General features: G+C 49.0%; 1 protein-coding gene across 3 annotated transcripts in view; it reads left to right on the forward strand.

Moving 5' to 3' along the window:
* Positions 1 to 13,335, forward strand: part of ank1b (ankyrin 1, erythrocytic b) — a 79,876-nt gene that overhangs the window by 45,698 nt on the left and 20,843 nt on the right. For 2 of the 3 annotated variants that reach the window (XM_064307898.1, XM_064307900.1), the window contains 17 exons: positions 473 to 571; positions 2,575 to 2,772; positions 3,083 to 3,181; positions 3,333 to 3,431; positions 4,034 to 4,231; positions 4,833 to 4,931; positions 5,307 to 5,405; positions 6,143 to 6,241; positions 7,343 to 7,435; positions 7,940 to 8,012; positions 8,610 to 8,630; positions 9,854 to 9,977; positions 10,119 to 10,182; positions 10,607 to 10,721; positions 11,253 to 11,475; positions 11,920 to 12,074; positions 12,740 to 12,951. In XM_064307898.1, coding sequence (XP_064163968.1) covers positions 473 to 571; positions 2,575 to 2,772; positions 3,083 to 3,181; positions 3,333 to 3,431; positions 4,034 to 4,231; positions 4,833 to 4,931; positions 5,307 to 5,405; positions 6,143 to 6,241; positions 7,343 to 7,435; positions 7,940 to 8,012; positions 8,610 to 8,630; positions 9,854 to 9,977; positions 10,119 to 10,182; positions 10,607 to 10,721; positions 11,253 to 11,475; positions 11,920 to 12,074; positions 12,740 to 12,951 — 2,070 coding nt within the window. The remainder of the gene's footprint in view (positions 1 to 472; positions 572 to 2,574; positions 2,773 to 3,082; positions 3,182 to 3,332; positions 3,432 to 4,033; positions 4,232 to 4,832; positions 4,932 to 5,306; positions 5,406 to 6,142; positions 6,242 to 7,342; positions 7,436 to 7,939; positions 8,013 to 8,609; positions 8,631 to 9,853; positions 9,978 to 10,118; positions 10,183 to 10,606; positions 10,722 to 11,252; positions 11,476 to 11,919; positions 12,075 to 12,739; positions 12,952 to 13,335) is intronic. The other variant, XM_064307899.1, reaches the window with a different exon arrangement.

A 13,335-nucleotide genomic window follows, 5' to 3' on the forward strand; every position in this document is an offset into this window, starting at 1 on the left:
TCACACACACACACACACACACACTCACTCACTCACACACATTCACTCACTCACTCCCTCCCTCACCCACACACTTACTCACTCACTCACACACGCACACTGACACACTCATTCACTCACTCACACACACACACACACACACACACACACACATACACACTCACTCACTCACACACACACTCACACACAAACACACAGCGTACTCCAAATGCAGTGCACTTACTGCCCTTTCTCACTGTTAGTAACTTCCCTCATTTCAGTTCTTGATGGCTCTGAGCGCTGTTCATCCGCATCCTTATCATTTGTTCACATGCACTGGCCCTTATGCACGCATGCATTCATCGTATATCTGCGCTGTTTTTCAAAAATATCAAATCCAGATGTATGTTATTGTAAATGGGGATGAAGCTGTGATGACTGTGATTATGTGTTCTCTGGATCGTGATGCTTTTCCCCTGTCGTTCGTAAACAGAAAGTGGAGACCCCCCTCCACATGGCCTCTCGGGCAGGGCACTGCGAGGTGGCGCAGTTCCTGCTGCAGAACAAGGCGCACGTGGATGCCAAAGCCAAGGTACCGCATCGCCCCCCTCCCCCAAACACTAACCCCACCCCACCCACCCCTCCCCAAAATAATCCCACCACACACACACACCCTCCCCCAAACATAAACCCACCCCATGACAACACCCTCCCCAAACCTAAACCCACCCCACGCACACCCTCCCCTTATGCTAAATACATGCCACCCACAAACACCCCTCCCCTTATGTTAAACACATCCTGTATGAGGTCTGGACTGTCTACCGGTCACACGTCCAATGCCTGGAGGCCTTCAGAGAATCCTAAAAGTCAGTTAGAAAGACCACATCTCTCACCACAAAACCCTACAACAAACTAACATTCTGAGCATGAAATCTGCCTTAGCAAAATTCCAACTACACTGGGTAGGTGATTCTGATGCCTAAAGGACACCTCCCAAGACAGGCTCTATATGGGCAGTTGTCAGGTGCCCATAGAAAGCCAGGAGGACAAAAGACTCTACTACAAAAACCTACTTAAGAACACTTTTTCTAAGAAGTATGACATCAAGTCCAGCTGTTTATAAATGACTGCCATGGACTGGTCATTATGGAGCTCAGTGTGTTCTTCTTGAGTTTGCCAGTTTGAAACCCTCTGGATCAACTGACGAACAGCCCAGAGGCAACGGAGACACAACCCTGATGCCCTGTCTGTTGTCTTCACTCGCTCCATCTGCGGCTCTTGGATTATTCTCCCGAGCCATTCTGCAGTGGCACTGCCACAAACGGACATAAACAAAGCAGCCAGAGTTTTACTATGCGTATAATGGATGTAATGTCACCTTCATTTTGATCGACTGCCATGCGCAAGTGTGTGTGTGTGTGCGCGTTCCTATCTGCGGACAAAACACAAGTAAAACTCAAGTAAAATTGTCTTTGTATAGATGCAGTTGTGTACTGTATAGATTACAGGAAAGGCAAGATAATTTACTGCAGCACATCATTAAACTGAAGTCTGATAGTTGTCCAAAAAAAAGCAATGTTATAGAGCTCAGTCTCTTTATTAGAACATCATTGTCAATTCGATACAGTAGAATAAAACAATAACATTAATAATGATAGTAAAAAGAACCAAAAAACACTAATACACACAGTACCAAATCAAAAACAACACATATATATACATTTAAAAAGCACCCTTTTCCCTTGTTTTTGACTGACCTCGCCCCCTACCCCCCACATCATGGCAAAATATCTGACAACCCTCCTCATCAGCCGCACAAACTGCACCCCCACTGCACCATTTATTACAAAACAGAGAGGGAGGCGGAGAGAGATCTTGGCCAGTTTGGAGTGTTTTTGGAGAAACACATTGTGCAAAGGGCATGTTTTATTTAACGGGTCCCTCTGAAATATTAATAGTTGTGTTCGTATCGCCATTCAGATGTCTCACTGACTCTCTCTCATGCTGGTAAAGAAGCCCTTTCCTCACAGTCAGTTTTAAAGACTTCCACCTCACACAGAGTCCCCCAGTGAACAGCTTTTGACAGCTGGACACAGACACGTGCATGAGACATTCTGACACGGTCCTACTAAGTGTCAGGATTCACACGCATAAGACATTCTGATACAGTCCTGCTAAGTGTCAGGACTATCACTGTGGTATGGAGCCCAGCGTGGACATGAATCATTGTGATTTTGAGATGAAAAAGGATGGATTGCATGCTGGGCATGCATGCTAGGTGCTCTGACCTCTGTTTTTTTTCATCCCTACCTCTCCTCCATCTTTCTATGTGTGCTTGTCCTCCCTTCTCTCCGGTTTCCTCTTCCCTCGGTTTCTCCTCCATCTCTCCCTCCCTCCCTCCTTTCCTCTGTCCCTCCTCTCATCCCTCCCTCCTCCCTCCCCTGTCCCTCCCTCCCTCTCACCCTCTCTCCCTCCCTCCCTCCATCCCTCCCTCCCTCCTCCCCCTCTCCCTCCTCCCTTTCACCCTCTACCTTCCTCCTCTCTCCATCCCTCCCTCCCTCTCTTCCTCTCTCCCTCCCTCCCTTCTTCCAGGACGATCAGACCCCTCTGCACTGTGCGGCCCGCATGGGTCACAAGGAGCTGGTGAAGCTGCTGCTGGAGCACAAGGCCAACCCCAACTCCACCACCACGGCCGGCCACACCCCCCTGCACATCTCCGCCCGGGAGGGCCACGCCCCCACCACCCGCATCCTGCTGGACGGGGAGGCCCAGCTCACCAAGATGACCAAGGTGTGCCACTCTCTCTCTCTCCATCCACATCCATCCATCCATCCATTCATTATCTATACCCGCTTATCCTATGTAGGGTCACGGGGGGTGCTGGATCCTATCCCAGCATGCATTGGGCGAGAGGCAGGAATACACCCTGGACAGGTCGCCAATCTATCGCAGGGCTCCATCTCCATCCTTCTCTCTCTAATGATTTCCTCCACCTCTCTCAGTCTACACTGTGGACAGGAGCCCCAAAGGAATGGGGAGAAGGTGTCTGTGTTCCTTCTGTGCGTGACGCTAAGCTGGGCTTGTTTTTGTCTCCGTGCAGAAGGGATTCACGCCCCTCCACGTAGCGTCCAAGTACGGCAAGGTGGACGTAGCGGAGATGCTCCTGGAGCGGGGCGCTAACCCCAACGCGGCGGGCAAGGTGAGCTGGGAAACGTGGAGAGGAGGAGTGTGGGAAATGTAGTGTGCGGTGGTGGTGTGTGAGGTGTGCTGTCGTTTCAAGCGGGCGTGGGTGGAGTGTAGTGTGAGGGGGCGTGGCCATAGTGTTGACGTGTGTCTCTCTCTCTCCTCAGAATGGACTGACTCCTCTGCACGTGGCTGTCCATCACAACAACCTCGACGTGGTGAAGCTGCTGCTCAGCAAGGGAAGCTCATCGCACAGCACTGCCCGAGTAAGAGCTACCGCACACTCACACACACACACGCACCACGCACACACATACACACACTGTAGTTCATTTGACTTAATCCCAATTCCAGGATCCTGTCCCCTGTGACTCTGCCCTCACCCTTTATTGATATTACAGTAGTTTAGTGTTTCTGACTCACTGATTTATTGCTCACAGATTCTGTTAGTTGTGCGGTAGTTTTGTTTTGGTGAGTGCACACACACAGCACTGGCAATGTAATAGCTACTACTACGCGCACACACACACACACACACACACACACAGGTGGTGCCATTTGGCTAAAATCTATAATTTTATATTGTCTTTGAATATGTTGGAATGTTTTATGCTCATCTGCATAACCAGACATAACCGGTCATTTAATGCCGTACGCACGTCCACATAAGCTCACACTCCCAAATTCACACAGTTTCTCACACACACACACACACAGGTGGTGCCATTCGGCTAAAACCGGTCATTTAATGCCGTACGCACGTACGCATACGCTCACGCTCCCACATTCACGCACCGCCGCACACACGAACACAAGCAGCAGCCCTGCTGGCGTATCAGTGACCCCCCCCCTTTCCCCCCTCCCCCAGAACGGCTACACCCCCCTGCACATCGCCTCCAAGCAGAACCAGCTGGAGGTGGCCAGCAGCCTGCTGCAGCACGGGGCGTCGGCCAACGCAGAGTCCCTGCAGGGGGTCACCCCCCTGCACCTGGCCGCCCAGGAGGGGCGCGCCGACATGGTCTCCCTGCTCATCTCCAAGCAGGCCAACGTCAACCTGGGCAACAAGGTGAGGAACGCAAGGGATTCTGGGATACGAGTGAGGGAGGCTTTGGTTTCATAAACAATTTAATTTACAATTTAAATTAATATGTAATTTTAATTCATTTACAAATAATGCCAAGTATTATTGTTTGTAAATATAATTTGAAGTCGATTTTCTTATTGTGGTTTTGGAAGACTAGATTTTGGTTTTCCAAAAGAGAATTGCAAAAGCAGAAAACCATGAGTCATTTGCTGAAAAAATTGCTCTGACGCCCAAGGGCGTTTGAGATGTCGGTCTGGAAAACAGAAACACAGAAAGCTGCGGTAATAGGAATTCTGGGAAACAGGAGGTCCGGGCAGCACTAGGAACTGAAAGTGCTAGGACAGCAGGGGGAGGACGAACAGTTGAATGGCATGTTTGGAAAACAGAGCACAGGAGAGAAGGCCGGGGGAGAAACAGACGGCTGCAGGGACTTGTGGGATATCGGAGGCTCAGGTGTGAAATCACACTGACGGTGAGAAGGTGTTGGCGGCAGACGGCCTGCACAGCCGCGGGGACTGGGGAGGAATAACGGCCAATTGAAACGATTGTTGATCTGATGCGCTTTTCCCGCCTCTGTCCCCAGAACGGACTGACGCCCCTGCACCTGGTGGCACAGGAGGGGCACGTGGGCATCGCCGACAACCTGGTGAAGCAGGGCGCCTCCGTGTACGCCGCCTCGCGGGTGAGAGTCCGCCCGCCGCGCACCCGCCACACGCCCGTGTTAGCCAGCGTGTGATTCCCACCCGCATCGTCTGCCAGTGTCACTGATACCGCCGCTCTCTGCCCGTGTGCAGGACACCGAACACTAAGAGCCCTTATCATTCATGCGCTTAAACCCAGTATGTCCCAGGACAACATGAAGGTCATGCACTGTCTCTCTCTCACTTCATCGCTCTCATGCTCTCTTTCTCTCTCTCTCACTCCCTTCTTCTTTCTCTCTCCCTCTCTGTCTCTCTCTTTCTCGCTCTCTCACTCCCTTCCTCTCTCTCTCCGTCTCCCTCTCTCTTTCTCCCTCTCTCTCTCTCTATCTCTCTCTCCGTTTCCCTCTCTCTCTCAGATGGGCTACACCCCCCTCCATGTGGCCTGTCACTATGGCAACATCAAGATGGTGAAGTTCCTTTTGCAGCAGCAGGCCCACGTCAACTGTAAGACCAGGGTAAGAGCGCCCCCTGCAGCCTCCGACACAGATTGCAGTTAACATCTCACTCCTCTGAATTAACCTTGTCAACAGCTCAGGCACTTTCAACTTCAAACAGTAAAGAACACCAGCAAAATAAAACAAAATGAAATAAATTAATAAATAAAAAATCAGGTACACCAACCAATACTTTCTATCACAATATAATTCTTTATTGCATGATGAATATCAAAGTAACTACATGCATAAATCTTCACTGGCTGAGTAACTTATTTTAACTTGAGTTATAAATAATTCTGCTTGTTTATTCTTGAAGCTTCTACACAGTTATTTCAGTGTTCTCCACAATGGTGACTCATGAGCTTGACATTCTAGAGGCTGAGCAAGATGCCTGTAAACTGATCCAAGGTCTTGCTTATTAAGGTCTTTTCTTAGATGTGCACACAATACACTGGAAATGGTATCATGGTGTACAGTAAGAGGGTGCTGATGTCATTTTCGAAGTGTATAAGTTCCTGTTTACTGCTTAATCTTATAATCGCACCATTTTCTGATTTTATTTCCTCTTGCTTAACTTCTATCATTCTCAATGTACTGAACATATTGGAAAGTAGACATGACCGGGAAATTTCAAGTCCTTAAAACTGCAAAGCATGACATCACATTGCAGCTGTAAGCAGTCCGGAACATCAGGTAACGAGTATGCTATTAAATGTAAATTTAAGATCTTTCATTTTGGTGTCCCCCCCTCTCAGGTGGGGTACACCCCCCTCCACCAGGCGGCCCAGCAAGGTCACACGGACATCGTCACCCTGCTGCTGAAGCACGGAGCTCTGCCTAATGAGATCACCACCGTGAGTACTGCTCTGTCCTGTGTGCATCTACCCACCCCCAACCCCCCAAAATACTGTATCAATTCCTATGTGAGAGCAAATAATGTAACGATAACTGTGAGTGAAATGCCACGGCTAGTGCTAGTTGACCTCATGAACTTAACTAGCAAGAAATCATTGAACAAGCCTCAATGCCTACTTTCATATAATTTGCTAGCTGCAGTTTCCCCTGCGAAATCAAAGTATTTTGCTATATATTGATTCATATTCTAGTATACATTGATTGTTGTATTGGGATATATGGAGGCACTCCAAATCTGTTTTCCAATATAATAAGGTATATTGTCATTTTAATTTCGCATATCGGTTTATGACACAATGTATATTTATGTATTATTCAATACACTTTTTCAAATACAAATTGCAGTACAGTTCAAGCAATGGTTTTTTATATCCCAAATATGCCAGTGATATGATTTGGTGTTGTTGGAATGTGTCATTAAATACTCAAAATATTATAAGGACAAACGTAAATTTTCCTAAAACTGAAAAATCGCTCATATCAATACATTGGATCTACCAGCTGAAACAATTAGCCTCTTCTGTGATAGCAGGAACAGGGCAGAGCTGTAATGTAACCATGGAAACAATGTTCCGCACTCTAACTGAGCCCAGCCTAGCTCTCTCAGTAGGGTGGTAGGATTCATAGCTCCTGGGTGTGCCCTGTTCAGTTAGCAAAGCGTTTGAATAAGCAATCACCTTCATACTATAGTGAGTAAAGCGTTTATTACTGGCCAGAACATGCCAGCCCTGCTTCAAGCCCAGGAGTTGCTCTGCAGAGTTTCTAAATGATGAACTTTGCAGAGATACCCTACATATCCAAGGCAGAGAGCCTGGGGACCTGCACTGGTGGTGTGGAACAAGGAATTGTGGGAAACGCAGTTTGGAAACGCTGTGGTTTTCACAGCCACATCTCCTTATCTCGTAATGGTGAATGCAAGGTTTCCTCCCTCCTCCTCCTCTCTTTCCTTTCTCTGGCTTTATCAGAAGGACTCCTCCCATGCCGGGTATAAGCAGTTGGGGTTATCTCTGTCTCTCTCTCTCTCTTTCTGTTCCTCTCAGAGTGGCACGTCTCCCCTGGGCATCGCCAAGCGCCTGGGGTACATCTCGGTCATCGACGTGCTCAAGCTGGTCACCGACGAGACCGTTTCCGTGGTGAGCTCTTCGTTCGCGCCCCTCAAAGAGGAACGGAGGCGGTGTCTCAGCCGCTGTCACGAGGCGCGGGTCACACATGAGATCCGCGTCTGTTTGGGCCGGGCCAGGTTACTGGAATCGTGCTCGCAGTGTCGTAGCGTAGCTCTGTGTAGTGGGCAATGCCACCGGCCAAACGAATGCGATTTAGCAGTTTGGTTGTTTGGGGATTTAGCATAGATAAAGCACGAGCAGTTTTAGCTTGGTGTTCGTGCGGCTGCCTTGCCCTCAGCTCTACGGAAGGAACCGCTGTGAAAATGCTCCTCTGCTCCTCTCCCAGTACCGTTCATATCTGAGCCTGGGAGAGCAATCTGCTTCCATTCTCACAGCTTCACTTCCTGTCGTTCTCTTTCTCTATACGTTTCTGTGAACGGACACACACACATGCACACACACCACCACCACCCCACACACACACACACACACACACATATATATACACACAAACCCATATTCTTTGTCTTTTAGATCCCCACAGAGAAGCACAAGATGAGTTTTCCAGAGACGGTGGATGAGATCTTAGATGTTTCAGAGGATGAAGGTAAGAGATGTCACGCACATACGCACTCACTTTATAACACACACACGTGCGTACACACTCACACACAGGCACAAACACGCCTGCACCCACACATAACTGCATATGGCAGTTGGGTCTGTATGCTACTGAGGGAATGGGGGAACAACAGATGCATCTCCTGTTGGGTAAAGGTACGGTATTGGTATGGTGCTGTACGGTGCTATATGGTGCTATACGGCGTTTCTCCCCTGAAAGACCCTGTAGACATTTAGTATTTCTGCACGGAGACATGGGCATCCAGTGATGCTAGAAGCATGAAACCCTGCTCATCCTAAATCCTGATCCCTAAACCCTGAATCCTAAACCCTAAACCCTGAACCCTGAACCCTAAACCCTGATCCATAAACCCTGAAGCCTGATCCCTAAACCCTGAATCCTAAACCCTAAACCCTGAACCCTGAACCCTGATCCCTAAACCCTGAAGTCTGATCCCTAAACCCTGAATCCTAAACCCTAAACCCTGAATCCTAAACCCTAAACCCTGAACCCTGAATCCTAAACCCTAAACCCTAAACCCTGATCCTTAAACCCTAAACCCTGCCTTTTCCTTTCTTTTAGGAGTTGCTCCACTTACCATAGGTATGCCTTCTCCTCTTTGCTCTGCATTCTCATAGGCCGCAAGTCAACACATGCCTCCATTTCAAGCACTCTCTCTCTCTCTCTCTCTCTCTCATGCTTTCTCTCTATGTCTCTCTCCCATGCCCTTTGTACTCATGGCCCTAGTGGTGCTGGCTGCTCATTGGCATGTGGTCATGACTCCATGTGCTTATGTACATATTAACCGTCAGCAAAGAGACAGGGTCATAAATGTAATACATAGGAGACACAGAGGATACAGTGTCTCTCACTGTCCACCAATCAGCTTGTGCTATACATGACCTTTCACTGTCCACCAATCAGCTTGTGCTATACATAACCTCTCACTGTCCACCAGTCAGCTTGTGCTATACATGACCTCTCACCATCCACCAGTCAGCTTGTGCGATACATGGCCTCTCACTGTTCTCCAATCAGCTGCAAATGGGACTGGGTGACGAATGAGTGGTGCGGGCTTGACTGTGTAGCTGTGGGTACTGGGCCCAGTCCTGGTTTGGGGAATGTGCTGCCCAGAAACACAGAGCCCTGGACACGGGCATTGGCATGGGGAGATCCCGTTTGGGGACGGGGCAGCATGGGGCAGCAACAGGCACTTCTCTTCCTGGACCGACACTGATGGTGCCCTGTGGATTAGTTTGACGGACACCTTGCACCTAAAAAAGCTCTAGAAGTAACCTTGTTCAATCTTGGCCATTAGAACTCTGGCCTCTTGAAGGTCTCTGCAGATTTTATGCCCTGTCGTGACCTCTGTGATGAATGGAAGAGAAGACAAGGGTCCCCAAATTGGATTTAGATTATTTGTTTACGACGTCGGACAGGAATCAGGACGGAGAATAATAATGAACTGCTTGTGGAGATAAACTGCAGGCAGAAGGTCACCCTGCTGAGGACTGGGGCCCGACTCTCTCCGTGCTGTGTGGGCTCGGTGTGGCTATGGGTCTGGCTGCTCCGCTTCACTGACCTGCTCATAGCTCGCTCGTACCAGCATTAACACATCGAGCGGACATCTGTAACCATCCTCAAACCTGCCCGTCTGTAACTCTGACCTTGACTCTCCCTCTTTCTCTTCCTCCTTTCTCACTCTCTCTCTCCTCTGTTATATTTCTCCCGTGTCTGTCTCTCTTTCTCCCGTTTCTCCCTCTCCCTCCACCTGCCTTCCTGTCTCTCTCCCTCTTTTCTTTGTCCCCTCTCTTTTTCGGCCCCAGGGGAGGAGCTCCTGGGCATGGAAGGCGCCAAGTACCTGAAGTTGGATGACCTGAAGGACCAGGACGACGACTTCCTGTCCCCAAAGAAGACCCTGCGAGACTTTGAGAGTGGGCTCGGCACTACGTAAGGAACTCATTTCGGGATTCATTTTTTGCTTCTATATAGTTTTGCGTCATTCTGAAGTCAATGTACAAGAGTAAAACTCTTATTATACTTAGCTGGTCTTTATCCTCCTCTTTTTCTCTCCTTCTCTTTTTCCGACAGACCTTACTCTCCTGCCATTCCCAGAATCCCCTGTGTGTCCCCGGAGACCGTCATGCTGGATCAGGTACTTTTGATTCTGTCGGTTTTGCCCCCGATGCTGTGCGTGTGATTGGATGAAAAGGCTTCCTCCTGTAGCATTCAAAGACTACAAGGCAGGGAAAGTCAAGTCGGTGTCGTGATAAACGGGTTTGATTGCTGAATGTTTGACTGTCCCCTCAGGAATGTGTTCACTGCTTGATAAACTGGCCAAAGTCTCTGTTGGTCTTGTTTCTGTTTCTGGGAATAAAGCCAGTCAAGTAGATTCAGTCTAAGTTTGATGACAGTCTTTTATATTGGAAATGTTATTGACCAACACTCTGTGGTCACTGCACTTAACAGCTCAATGTGAATGCATCTCCTCCTCTCTGAGCCTTTGGCCCTGGGATTCAGAGAGGTGTAAATCACACTGAGGTCAGAGGTGCTTCAGCTGTCTGTCTGTCTGTTTGCAGCACACACCCATCCCTCTACCCAAGGAGTACGATGAGGACTCCCTCATTCCCAGCAGTCCGGCCACCGAGACATCGGACAACGTCAGCCCTGTGGCCAGTCCCATCCACACAGGGTCAGTATGCACATTGTATATATACACATACACCCCAGGAAAACACAATATCACTCTGATGACTGTGATTCCCTGCCATGACTCTGATGACTGTGACTCTGATGGCTGTGACTCTGGTGGCTGTGACTCTGATGGCTGTGACTCTGGTGGCTGTGACTCTAATGACTGTGACTCTGTGACTTGACTCTGGTCGCTGTGACTCTGATGGCTGTGACTCTGGTGGCTGTGACTCTGACTGTGACTGATGACTGTGACTCTGATGGCTGTGACTCTGGTGGCTGTGATTCTTGTGACTGTGACTCTTGTGGCTGTGACTCATTGCTGTGACTCTGACTGTGACTCTGATGACTGTGACTCTTGATGTGCATTGTAGTTCTGTGACTCTGACTGTGCGGTGACTGTGACTGACTGGTGACCTGTGATGATCTTGTGCCTGTGACTCTGTGGCTGTGACTGCTACCTGTGCTGTGACCTGTGCTGTATGACTTGACGTCTGCCACTGTGACTGCTGTGATGGCGTGAGTGCGAGCAGGTCCTGGTGAGCTTCATGGTGGACGCGCGGGGCGGGTCGATGCGGGGCAGCAGACACCACGGGCTGCGTGTGATCATCCCGCCGCGCACCTGCGCCGCCCCCACGCGCATCACCTGCCGCCTCGTCAAGCCCCAGAAGCTGACGACCCCGCCCCCCCTGGTGGAGGGGGAGGGGCTGGCCAGCCGCATCATCTCACTGGGGCCTTCCAGCATGCAGTTCCTAGGGTGAGTGAGTGTGTGTGTATGTGTGTGTGTGTGTGTGTGTATGTAACTGTGTTTATAACAGTGTGTGTGTTCATGGGAGTGCATGTGTATGTGTGCTTATGGGAGTATATGTGTGTGTTTGGGAGTGTGTGTGTGTGTCTATATAAATGTGTGCTTATAAGTGTGTGCCTGTTTGTGTGTGTGTGTGTTTGTGTAAACGTGCTTATAACTCTGTGTGTATACATGTTTGTATAACTGTGCTTATAACAGTGTGTGGGTTTGTGGTAGTCTGTTTATGACTGTGTATGTGTGTGTAACTCTCTGTGTATAACACTGTGTATGTGTGTGTAACTGCTTATAACGGTGTGTGTGTAACTCTGTGTGTGTGTGTGTGTGTGTGTGTGTGTGTATGTATGTCTAACTGTGCGCATATAACAGTGTGTGTGTGTTACTGTGTGTCTCCAGGCCGGTGATAGTGGAGATTCCCCACTTCGCGGCTCTGGGCCGGGGGGATCGGGAGCTGGTGGTTCTGCGCAGCGAGAACGGCTCTGTCTGGAAGGAGCACCGCAATCGCTACGGCGACGATGTTCTGGAGACCATCCTCAATGGCATGGATGAGGGTGAGGAACTGTCGCCACCTATTGGCAGATCACTGAATAAATCCACAAACAAGCCAAAGCTTATGACTATACTACGTATTTATTTACACCTGCATTCTCATATCCAAACCTACTTTTAGCATTGCACTGCTCTCTGCTGGTGGGAAACACACATTTGTCTGCATGTTTTAACCCTTTGAAGGGTAGATTATTTTGGAATGTATTTCCCACGGTGCCGTGTAGGACGCTGCCGTCGGCTATGCATCGCAAATTGTGGTCACTCACTCACTCACTCACTCACTCGCTCACTCACTCACGGACGACCTTTGCAGGACGCATGCGCAGGAGGTGCGCCGTGGGTCTGGACGGATTCGTGCTTGTTTATGTCAGTGTTCTAGAACTCCATTGCTTTCAGTTCCTAGTAGTGATTGTGACATTCAGTTAAGAACATTCTAATCACATATTTGTCATCTCACAACTTAAAGGGTTGAATGAGCCAGTTAGTGAAGTTCAGTAAGCTGGCTTACTAAGTACATCATTGCATCTCACTTTTGAGCTGGCTATTTTGACTAAATACATTTTTTGAGGTGGAAGTTCCTTTTATGAATATGTGATTATGTGAGCGATTGTGTATGGCAGTTGTGATGCGATTCTGTTTCGTGATGGCTTCCTATGGTTACTCACAGACCTGGAGAGCCTGGAAGAGCTGGAGAAGAAGCGAATCCGTCGAATCATCTCCACCGACTTCCCCCTCTACTTCGCCGTGGTGTCGCGCGTGCAGCAGGAGAGCGACCTGATTGGCCCGGAGGGCGGTCAGCTGTCCAGCAAGCTGGTGCCATTGGTCCAGGCCACCTTCCCGGAGACGGCCGTCACCAAGAGGGTCCGGCTGGGGCTGCAGGTGAGAGAGGAGGACGACGGGGACGAGGGAGAGCGGGACGGGGGCCTCCATTACGGCTCGACTCCTCTCTGAATGCTGAAATGTACCTGCCTCTGTGCGTTGGGTATATTTGAAAATGCCTTCAGCTCTGCAACAGAACATATTTCTGCATCCATTTTTTCTGTTACAGCCGTTTTCTTCCACATTTTTGAAGCCATGAGAAAGGATTTACTCCTACAAAGATTTTGATTACTGTGAAAATAGATTCACACTCTCTGTGACCACTCCTTCTCCTTTTTTATCATGTGGTTGATTATTTTCAGTAACTGATTTACTCGCCTGTCTTTCAGGTTTTTTTTTTTAGGGATTTGGTTTGGACAGTATGTGAAAAACAGGGTGTGTGAA

Source organism: Anguilla rostrata, chromosome 14 (assembly GCF_018555375.3).
Source record: "Anguilla rostrata isolate EN2019 chromosome 14, ASM1855537v3, whole genome shotgun sequence".
Lineage (NCBI taxonomy): Eukaryota > Metazoa > Chordata > Actinopteri > Anguilliformes > Anguillidae > Anguilla > Anguilla rostrata.